This window comes from Leptonychotes weddellii, chromosome 4, assembly GCF_054177405.1.
Source record: "Leptonychotes weddellii isolate Sample4059 chromosome 4, ASM5417740v2, whole genome shotgun sequence".
In the NCBI taxonomy this organism is placed as follows: Eukaryota; Metazoa; Chordata; class Mammalia; order Carnivora; family Phocidae; genus Leptonychotes; species Leptonychotes weddellii.
The window spans coordinates 75,666,824-75,679,373 of NC_138372.1; the positions used below are offsets into that span (position 1 = coordinate 75,666,824).

The 12,550-nt window shown below is 31.1% G+C and overlaps 1 protein-coding gene across 1 annotated transcript in view; it reads right to left on the minus strand.

Moving 5' to 3' along the window:
- The window catches only part of DPYD (dihydropyrimidine dehydrogenase), a 741,385-nt gene that overhangs the window by 681,811 nt on the left and 47,024 nt on the right, over window positions 1–12,550 (minus strand). The window contains exon 2 of the mRNA XM_081817099.1: window positions 1,041–1,123. Coding sequence (XP_081673225.1) covers window positions 1,041–1,123 — 83 coding nt within the window. The remainder of the gene's footprint in view (window positions 1–1,040; window positions 1,124–12,550) is intronic.

Below are 12,550 nucleotides of genomic sequence, written 5' to 3' on the forward strand. Positions count from 1 at the left end.
AGCTTCTATTAAATTTAATTACTTTCCCCTGCTGCTTGCACGGTAAAAGGAAGGTTACTAAATGAGAGCAGCTTCTAAACTAAAGTATATGGTAACTGTGTGCTAGCAATAACAAAATTGTACCCAAGTTACCCTTCTAGGAAGCCTCATAGGTTTATACTTTCTCTTATTTTTAAATTATTTTTAACCTTAAGATGCTTAAAAAAAATAACATTGATAGAAGAATATATATTTTAAAAATCAATTGTAGTTTCATAGGCTAAATAGAGGTAAATATACTATTTCTGTACAAATATATTAGAAATTATCTCACTGAAATGTTCAGCTCAAAACTTTTAAAATCAATCTCATTTGTTGTTTTCTAGCTCTAAGGATGATGAGTTTTATTTCTCACACATTTTTAATGTCTAGTAAAAGATGGGTTTAAAGACGGCTTCCTAAAAGTTATTAAAAAGGTATCAAGTTTGGGGAGATTTCAGAGAAATATTTAGAAATAGTAATGTTAAGAAGTGAAAAAAGAAAAAAAAACATCAATCTCATTATATTTAAAAAAAGTTAATCCATACGCTCTATAAAAGTGTGAAAATGTAAATCAGTTTAAAAACACTGATATAGTCCTATAAAATCTAACAGAATATGAAATTTTAAGTACCTCTTTTTAAATTAAATATTAATTAGGAGAAAATACTACTCAGTTTAACCACGATTGTACTGTTTATTTTTTTTTTATATTCAGGCAGAATTTAGATGAACAATATTTCCATTCAATCACACAGTTTAGTATAAATATAAAACAAGACACCCCTTAAGCATTTTAAGTAACAAATTAAACATTTACATTTTTTACTGTGCACTGAGGCTTAACATTTATGCAGCTTCAAAACCAAAGTACAGCCTCAAGGGAAGTCTCTCCACTGACAAATTAATACCTTAGAGAACAGAGCTGAATGGTGGCAATGAACTCATTTGTTCCCCCAATAATGAAGAATGACTTTTTCTTTACCACATCTGTGACTGTTGCTATGGTGACCCAGACTTACCTCATTGCTTCTCGGAGAGCTCCTCGCTCACCAAGAGTCGTGTGCTTGATGTCATCAAAATTATTCTCCAGCTTCTCGCATTTCTGCAACATATTAAAAAAAACGCATTAATCCTCCAACATCCTGAGATAAAATTATATCTATGCAATTATGTAAAAATATAATTGATTATATTGATTATGGACTCATGAAAAATATGCACACCACTTTAATTGGGTAGGATTCATTAAAATTGACAGTATGAATTCAACAGTAACAAAATAAAAATGTCTTATGATACAGCTATCACAGAAGTCTTTTTATTAATTTTTAAAATGGGGTAAATACAATAAATTAATTTTATACAAAATTAGTACAACTTCTAAAGCTTTGAAAAGGTTTAAAAATTAGTTCTCTAAAATAATCTCAAGTATATGAAAACCAAATTGAAATCAAAAGAGAAAGTCAATAAAAGTAAGTTTCAAATCATAATAAACTATATGGGATAAATAACTAGTTCTAAAAAAATTAACAGTTACTGACATGGAAAGATACAGCCCAGGTATAATTATAAAAGTTCCAACATTTGCAACCAAAATTTGAGAATAAGATCTTTAAATAACAATTGTATATATGATATTTATAAATATATGTATACAGATATGTTTAAAAATAAATATATATTTTATATATAGATATGTTTAAAAATAAGTAAGTTCAATTCTTAAAATTCAGTGGCATTATATCAGGTTCTTAGCATTACTGGACTGAATTTTCTAACAGTTTTTATCTTTTTTTTTAAATTACACTCTTAACTATATTTTTACATGTAAAATTAACTTAATCTTACATGATCCTAATAAGTTTTAAGAATATAATGTAGTATAGAATTAAATTTTAAACTAAAAATGTACCCATGAATCTTTTGGCATATTAGATTTTATATAGAATTTAGGAGTGTTTAGGTAATAAAATAATTAGATTTAGCTTTTAGCTAATTTAACAAACAAAAACTTTAAATATGAATGTGTTCCTTCCATTGTAAATTATAACTAAGTATGGTGATTTTAGAAAATTACAGAAGTTAGATTAATAATTTCTAACATAAAAAAATAATTTATTTAAAACCTATTGAGATATATAGACCACTATTTTTATCTTGATTTTTTTTAAAATCAGCCAAATTAGGGCAAAGATCCTTTTTAACACACAGTTAATATGTTTTTACACTGAAAATCTTGAAAATTACCAAATATCATATCTAAAACAATTTGAATTCTGAATAACAGTCCTATTTTGGATATATAAATTGCAAATATCCTTTCCTGCTTTATGTCTTATCTTTTCACTTTTTTAGTAGTGTCTTTTCATAAAGAAAATTAATTTTTAATGGGGTCCAATTTGTTATCACTAAATTTATGGTTAATAGTTATTGCCTTTTGTGTCCTCTTTAAGAAATCTTTGACTTCAAGGTTATGAATATATTTTCCTATATTTTTTTCATAAAACTTTATTATTTTACATTTCACATTTAGATGTTCAATCCTCTGGGATTGATATTTGTATACGATGTGAGACAGGTAATCAATTAAATTAATACTAATTATTGAAAGGACCATTTCCCCACTGTAAGTAATCTTTTCCATAAAGTAAGTCACAGTATACATGTGGTCTGTTTCTGGGGTCCATTATGAACCACTACGCAATTTCCTATACTTAGGCTGGTTTCACACTATTTTGATTACTTATACCTATAATAAATAAAGAACTCTTACAAATAAATATAAAAAAGACAAATAGCTGAAAAAAAATAGGGCAAAAGACATATAAACACTATATAAAAGAGAATATCCAAAATTACTAATTAAAAACAAACACACTCAACATCACTAGTCATGAGAAAGATGCAAATTTAAACAAAGGGATTATCATTACACACTGTGAAAATGACTAAAATGTAGATCATACAAACTGCTATTTTAGTACAGAAAGCAAGTGAAGTACTAGCCAATAGAACTGTAAACTGTTACAACCACTTCGTAAAGCTTTTTGAAGTTCTTTCAAAAGCTGAACTTATGCTTAGGAATATATCCAGAACAAATTTATAAAATGTTCACCTAAATTCATGTACAAAAAATGTTAAAAGTAACATTATTCAAGATAGCCCAAAACTAGAAACAAATCAAATGTAGTAATATGATGGTAAGCTATGTAGCAATAAGAATGAACACACTGTAGCTACATGGAGTGGCACAGATAGATTTCAAATACATAATATTGAGCAAAAGATGTGACACACAAAAGAAAAAGAACACACAACAAAATTATTCCACTTATACAAAGTTCAAAAATAGACAAAGATACAATGTAATCCAAAAATGAAAAAAAACATTTATATGAGAATAAAAAATAATAAATATTTCTGAGTAAGTTAAACAAAAGAAGCATATGACCTGTGCACTGAAAAGCACAACACATCAAGAAAAAAATTAAAAGACAAAAAAAAATGGAAGGACATCCCATGTTCATGGATTAGAAGATTTAATATTGTTAAGATGGTGCTATTCCCTAAATTGATCTAAAGATTCAATGAATTCCTGTCAAATCCCAGCTGACATTTTGTTGCAGATTTTGACAAGCCGATCTTAAGATTCATACAAAAACACAAGGGACCAGAATAGTCAAAACATTCTTAAAAACAGAAGTGCAAAGTAGAAGGACTCATACAGGAATTCCTGATATTAAAACTGACACTAAAACTAAAGTAATCAAGACATTGTGGTACTGGTGTAAGAATGGAAATGTAGGGCAACATACACCCACATAAATATTTGTATACAAAGGTTCATAGCAGCATTATTTATAACAGACAAAAAATAGTAAAAAATTCAAAACTCAAAAAGTCAATAAAATGATAAATGTAGTGTAATGATGTAACAATATTATTTGGCCATAAAAAAGTAAGTTCTGACACATGCTACAACATAAATGAGCCTTAAAAATATTATGCTAAGTGAAAAAGCCAGATACAAAAGGCCATTTCTATAAAACGTTCAGTATAGGGACATCCACAGAGACAGTAAGGAGGTTAGTGGTTGCCAAAGACTGAAGAAAGTGGAGGAATGAGTGCTAATGGTAATGAGGTTTCTTTTGGGGGAGTTAAAGTGTTCTGGAATTAGTGGTGATAGATGTACAACTCTGTGACTATACTAAAAACTACTGAATTATACACTTTAAAAGAGTGAACTTTATGGTATGTAAATATATCTCAGTGAAGCTATTTTAAAAATAGGCAAAACTAATCGAGATAGTGACTACAGGTGACACAAGAGGGTCTTCTACAGCACTGTTTAATTCATTTTGTGACAATTCATGGAACTGAGCACTAATGCTCTATTTTTCCATATGTAATTATAATGCAATAAAAACTTTTTAGAAGAGAGTTTGAATTCTGGTACATAATGCAATCATATATCATTATAATTAGAATGTAAAAATGCATATAAAGAAGTTCAAAGTATCTGACAGTAAATATTAGCTATCTACTAATAATCATCGAATAACACTTTATTGTTTATTAAAATTCTGTATGAAAGAACCAATTCCTATAACAAAGTCTAACCTATCCTTACTGAAATGAAATAGTAATTCAGATTACCAGAGAATGTTGAATAAACAAGGGCACTTCTTTAAACTTAACAGTTTTCAATATTTTCCAAAGTTTCAGTTGTGGGTTTATATTTCTTTTGATTTCAAAATATTTCATAAATAAATGAAACTTAAAGTTTTTGGAAATATCTGTACATTTTATGTTGACTATGCTGCTTTAATATAATACAATAAAATAAATGCTAGCAATAAAAGAAACTTAAATAAAAACAGGACTGTTTCAGTATTTCTTAATTTTTCTATTAAATATGCACTATATTAAATGAATTTCTTCCTCTAATTGTTTGCCACTGAGTTCATGAGAGTTTCCATATTTCAAATTATCTAGGAAGTTTCTTTAATTTTTATTTATTTTTTAATTATAATTTTTTTATTATGTCATGTTAGTCACCATACAGTACATCATTAGCTTTTCATGCAGTGTTCCATGACTCATTGTTTGCATATAACACCCAGTGTTCTATGCAATATATGCCCTCCTTAATACCCATCACCATGCTCACCCATCCCCCACCCCCCTCTAAAACCCTCATTTTGATTCCTGGAAGTTTCTAATCATCAGTTAGTTTTCTTTACTTCTGCATACCCAAGGAGAAATATAAGAATGAACACAAAGAAATAAAAAAATAAAGCCGTGTGATAAATGCAGTTACATCCATTTGCTACATACAACCTACAACATAGCTTACTGTTAACAACCGCTACTCAAATAATGCCTTTTGGAGTAACTGAATACCTAAAAAGACCCAAACACAACTACTAGGTATATGATATTTGGAATGTACTATTTTTAAAGCTTCATATAATTAAACTTAATGATATATGACTAATATCTATCCATAATTCTAAACACATCTCACAATGCAATTTTTAAAGTTGCATGATATTCCAGTACCTCCATGTGCTGTTATTTATTTAGCCGATTTCTTTTTGATTTGATTTGCTAATAATACTATAAACATAGGACAGGAATAGATGTTTGAAAATTAATTAAAAGCTTAAAAATATTTTAAAAAGAAAAATAAATGTCCATTGACTGAGATTATTCCCAGGTAACTCAAATAGTTTTCACCTAAAATGCACCCCAAGTATGTGACTATGGTATTCTGTGGTAGAGTCAATACTCAAATTCAAGGTTTCTGATTCTAATTTCAATCACCCCCCAATTTAACCATTTATAGAAAACAACATATATTTTCTCTTTGGTCATCTAATTTTACTTACTTTCCTCTGTAGCTAGGTTTGCCAAAAATCAACCCAACTCCATCAATTTAGATGAATTACTGCTAAAGAGAAATGTTTAACTCTTAAAGCGGGAGGTTTCATAACCCTTTTTTTTTTTTTCAAATTTACTTGATTTTAGATATGGAAAACAGCACTTATCTTTATACGATGCTTCTCCACAGATGGTTTATAAATCAGATGTGAAAATAGCTATTTCTATTTAATTGCTGTGGGCATATTTGTAACAAATCTCTAATTTTAAATATATAGACACACACACACACACACACACACACACGTATATATACACATACATGTTTTTGCCAAAAGGAGTCATTTCATAGAAATAAATCTGTCCCCTGACAGGATATTTTTGTTTTATATGGTTGAAAATCTTCTAAACCTTGCATTTACCAATAGGGATTAACAAAATCAAACACTGTATCTAATCTCTTTATTTAAAAACAAATGTTTTGAATTATGTTACTGTCTTTAAGACCCACAATGCTATAGGAAATGTGAGATTTAATTGTTAAAACTGATGGAAGGGCCTGGTAATTGCACTAATGTAATTAAAAGAACTTTAAGATCTCAGTTTAGCCATTTAATGTTACTCCCTAGACTAGAGCAATAATGCTCATGGCAAAAGAAAGTCACAGATAACAAATATTTAAGGCAGCCCACTCCAACAGTGTGACAGTAGCTTAGAATCAAAAGCAAACACAGATGAAGTCCACAAAAGCCTCTTGTCATCCCAGTATCCATGTCTGAAGTTCCCCGGGAAAAGCTGTGTAATAAAATGCAATAAATAAAAATAAAAAATAAGCTTTTATTATTTCTTACAATTTATAAATCCTTCCAAAAAAAATGAATGTTAATCTGATCGATTTTTGGAAAAGGTCATTTTACAGTAAAATCTATGTGTAGATAACCTTTAAAAAACAGAATTCTTAAGGAAATTTTTACTTTTTCAGATTTATATTTTTAAAAATACATGTTTTTGGAGTCTCACACAGCTCTAAGATGTTATTACAACAAATGCATTTGCCTCCTTTTCTATGCCGTGAATTGAGAACATAAAGAAAAAAATTTTGTGTTTGTCTTTTGACCCTGAAATCCTTTGTGACCTCTCTCCTCTTCATAAAGTAGTTTTAAACTTTATCTTGGCCTCCTCCATTGGAGAAAAACAAGCTCATGAAAGATACTTTAAAAGAAACAAAATTATTGGATTTTGAGTTCTTAAAGGCTCATCCCTAGCATAAACCATAGAGTTGAAAGACTATTTGACTATCTAGTTTTTCTGGCCAAAGGGATAGGAAATGAAAACATTCTCTTGAGGCAGAAGAAAGAGGAAAGTTGGACAGGGGGCCTGAAGTGGCCCCGTGAAGCTCACTGTGGCTCCAGGAATTTAGGACAAGTTCTCAGAGTACAAAGAGAAAGTACTTCAGAGCATCTATAGGTATTTCTTCATTTTAATGATAAAAAGGCTTAACTTCAGTAGTGATTTTATCTGGAAGTATTTAAAATTACATATTTTGCCATAGGTGGAATGGGAACCCAAAATGAGTATCATGTTGCCTAAAAGAAAAGGAAAGAAGTCTCCATGTTTCACACTCCCTGAGCCTGCACAAAGCTTATTGTGCCAAACAGAATGAGAAAGGAGGAAGGAAGGAAGGAAAGAAGGAAGGAAGGAAGGCCCTGTAAGCATTTAATGGTCTGTTACCTTCCCCAAAAATACTTCTGTGTCCTGAAATGGAAATCAAATCCAGTATTTTTTTTTCAAGAACAATATTTCAAAGAAGAGATATGAGTTTAAGTCTAATTGACTGCAAACAAATGTTATTCTTTTACCATAATGAGAGAAACATCTCAAGTAGCTAACACCTTTATCTCCTCATCCTATCCATAAATAAAATTAAACGTCAGATCCATTGGGTGAGAGGCAAACAGACTTACTGTTCTATTTACTATCAATAACGTTTCCCTAACATTAAGGACAACTATAAGTTAAGTGGAGCCAACGTCCAATCAAAGTCTATTCTCAGCCTAGTTCACATAAGTATGAATCTGAGAAAAATTATAAACTTATTTTCATGCAACAGATACTTAATATTTGTTCATTCTAGGGGATTCTATATTGTAGTGTAGGACTATCCCAGAAGACAATTTCAGGCGTAAGAAAGATATAGGGAACTTAATTTCCAGGATATAAAAAAACTTCCAAACAATTCTAAAAAATTACCTTGTCCATGGTGATGACTTGCATTTCCTACTTCTTAAGTGCTTAATAATTTCCTTTGATCAAGGTAATTGCAACCACCATAGCAGATTGCAAGGTGGTACATGTATTTTATAGGAAAGAAAGAAGGGAAAGGCAGAGGGTAAATAAAAGGGAAAAGGGAACACACAGAGAGAATGAATAAACAAACTACTCCTCAGATTAGCAAGCACAAGAACAAGAAAAATAAGTGGTTAGTAATAAAAGACTGGAACAAGAAGCAGACTACTAGCCTACAACTATGGAACAAGCAAGTGGGAACTCACAATAAAAATGGAAAGACATGAAAGGTACTGGATTTAGTGCTGACCAGACATGCTATTTGCTACAGCAGGCAAAGGTTATCCCTACTTAACTAGTAGGAAACTGGAAATTCATATCAGCAACCATGGTAAACTTTATAGTTTTTTGGCATATAAAGTTGAATTATGGTAAACTAGCAAACACTGAGGGCTTTCTCCGTGTTAGACACTTTTCTAGGCGCTTTGCCCATATAATCTTCACAACAACATAGTTATCCATATTTTATAAATGAGGAAACAGGCACAGGGAGATCAAGATAACTTGCCCAAGATCATATAGCTGGTAAGGGATACAGAGATTTGAACCCAAGTAGTCTGTGCTCAGAGCCAGACTTAAATCCCTTAGAGACTGCTTCAAAAAAGTAAACTGAATAAAATGAATATAATAAAGTTTTGAATAGATCCTCCCCTAGGTGTTGGTTGTTAAATTTAGATACTGGACTGGATGGATAATAATAGTTTACTAGTAAAGTGGGGCCTAAGTTCTTAAAGAATTCTTATTTCTGTCTAGACATGCTATACTTTACAATGTAGAAAAATAAGGAATCCAATATACACATGTTTAGGCCAAATTAATACCCATAAATATTTTTCATGCAACAGTCTTTATTTGGGTCTGTGACACCACTGTGACAAATCTAATGAGCAATTAAATCCCCAAGTGCTCAGATTTTGGCAGCAATTAAAGTAGAAACTAGAAACTAAGCATCAAAAAGAACTGGTTTTGGTGGCCTTCTGCCAAATGAATTCCCACGGGTTGAAGGAAGGTCTAGAGTTTCAACTGTGATAGATTTTATAGTGTTTTATATCTCATCTGTGTTAAGGATTATATAAAAGTATAATAAAACAAACAAAGAGAATATCAATAGCAACATGGGAGTAAAATAATACACAAGGAGATCTCTGAATGCTAAAAAATTTAAATAAGATTACTGAATTATCTTTGCTTAAACTATACCAAACAATAAACAAATTCAACCAAATATCTACTGATTCATATGCTAGATGGAGCTGGAAATAAGCAAAAAAGTTAGCAAATTATATTATTAAATTTAAAAAATCATATTATCATATGACTTAATTTCCATAGGACTGCATTTCCTTTATGATATAATCACAGTAACTAAAACTAAATAGTTGGATCTAAAATTTACATACTAACCTAAATTTTAAAAATTAGAACACTAAGTTTAATAAATGAAGAAACTTCTATATTATTAAGGTCACAGAGAGTTGATGGCATAGCTACTGAAATATAAGTCTTGGAACTACTAAATCATAAAAGCTCAAGTTAATCAATTAAATTTCAATTTAGAATAAATTCTTGAAAATTCTACTGTACATTACGCATCATGCTAAGCACCAGGGATATAATGGTAAATAAATCCCCCAACTTGATCACAATCTAGTGAGAATACTGAGAAGACTGAGGAATTAATTCTCCTTGGAACAGAGATGTCTTTAAGTTTATTACTTCTGAACATATCTTTGAAATGAGTCAAATTTTTCTAGATTAAGAAAAAACAAAGGCTAAGGTAGTAGAACTGGCTCATACTTCAGTGTCATTGCCTGCCTACTAGTTACTTTCCTCAGGCAGGATACTTAACTCAGTTTATTCGAAGTGAAATATACTTACTTACTTCTAGGGCTGGAGGGACATCTCCATGCCCCTATTCAGCTGGAAGAAGTTACAGAAGATGAGACCTTCCACTCTCAGCAACCTTAAAGATTTAAGGATCAAAGTTGTTCAGGGGGCGGAAATGATGGGAGAAAAAGAACAAAGGCCAAACTTTGCTGCAACTCCTAGTCTCCAGGCAAGATTCCTGAGGCATATAGATTGTAACACTGCATACAGCAACCTGAAGGACTTCCTTTAATGTTTTACCACTACAGCTTTGCTCTAGTTAGTGTTACTTTGCTCTGATAACCGCAAACATCTCTTCCCCCCACCACCACCCCAAAGATATATGTTAGCAATCATCCTTCAAACACATGGCCCACTGATACACATCTGAAGGGTTTCATGACTAATGTTTTACTAGACAATAGTAAATGACCTTTTCGTAACAGTAGCTAGTCCCTCAAGGTCCTAGAAGCATTGCTTCCAAATTCCTTGAGACTTATATTGTCCCCAACCCCCACTAACTAAAAAGTATATAATCAGTCACTCCTCACAATCCCAGTGCAGCTCTTTCTGCCCATGGGTCCTATTCCGATGCTTTAATGAAAGAACTTTTTTGAACGGGGCTTAAAAAAAATGAGACAATATATGTAAATTACTTAATACATTGAATAGACACTTTTAAATAAATGATGAAAGAAGAAGAAAAGAATAAAGAGAAGGAATATCTATTACCCACCATAATCCTAAGGGATCAGATTTTATAAAGTGAGGTAGAAAAATGTGCATTTTTCATGTTTTCCTTGCAATTCTCCTGAATAATAAAGTAAACTAAATACAGTCCTATGAAAAGATTTTCAACTTTTTGGTCTAAAGATACCTACAAGAATATAATAAAAATCATGATTCTTTCCCCTTAAAAAATTAAATATTCACACACACACACAAACACACACCCCATATGCTATATGCAATTTTAGTGAGTCACTGGATCCCCCAAAACCCATCTATGGCTCTATGTCTATGCTCACCAATGTCATTGCAATGCACCTAGATGACATAAAAATGAAAGTTACGTATGTAATTAGTTGCCCAAGTATCTTGAGAAGCAATTGGTACAATAACTGGCAAATTTCTATTAGAGTTTGATAATGACACAAGTGTAAGCTTTCAAACGACTAATAAAGAATATGATGCAAAAGTCAATTCTCTTACCAAGGTAGAGAAGAAAGCCAGTTATCACTTATTCATTCATTCAATTATTTACTTAGAATCTAATAGGTGCCAGATACTATGCTAGTCACTGGGGATACCAAGGTTAAAAACAAACAAAGAAACACTCCTCATTTTAAAAAAATGCAATTTCAATTCAATAAGGTAATTTTTATCAGGCATATATGTTCCATGTCAAGTGGGAGAATCATTGCTACATATTAATCATGCATTAATGATCAATACAAATCTCAGATGGTTGGAAGCCTGCAGCACACTATATTTTGAAGGACCCACAGGGAATTTTCACCAGGTGGGCACAAGTCTTTTGAAAGCAATTATAAACATATTTTCAAATCTGAAGAATTTAAATAGCATACTCCAAGCTACTACTACAACTCTAAGGTGATTTGACGTTGATTAATTTAATGATTTTCTTTAGACAGTAAGGTAAACCAGTGCATATGTTTCTTATGTAGTTAGAAATTCCTAAGGTCTAAGTTCATATAAAGAATGAGTAAATTAGGTGAACTAATTCTTCCAGTAAAATGTTGTATTTTAATTTTGGCACTCAACAAAACTAGCCCCACTGAAGCTGTTTATAAGTCAAGTAAGAAATTATGATAATATTCAGATCTTTAAAAATCCTAGATGAACATTCTAATACCAATATATAATTTCCAGTTCTAATCAAGAGATTCATATTTCAATAGATAATTACTTTTCCCTTCGGTATGTCTTAACTAGTCTAATCCTTTCAGGGAACATTAAGTCATAATCATATTTAGCTAATGTCATTTCACTAATGGTGGCCAGCCTACAATCAGGCCCTGTCTAGGAGAATCTTCTTGAGTCACAGTGAAATGGAATATAATATAGTAGGAGAGGTAGGGGTTGTGGAGACAGGAAATCTGTTTTTAAGTTCTAGCTTTGCAATTAAATTGCTTATGTATTCTTAGGAAAATGCTTAACATCTCAATCTGCAAATACTCCCTCATGGAATAAAGTTATCAATGAAAGTGATAAAAGTAATGATACCCACTTAAAGTACTGTTGTGAGGATAAATTAAAAGAGATCATGTATGTGAAAATATATTCTAAACAAGAAATACATTTTAAATGGATAGAATAAATATCATTTCCAGGTTCACAGTCTAAATCAAAATGTAGGGGCGCCTGGGTAGCTCAGTCGGTTAAGCGTCTACCTTCGGCTCAGGTCATGATC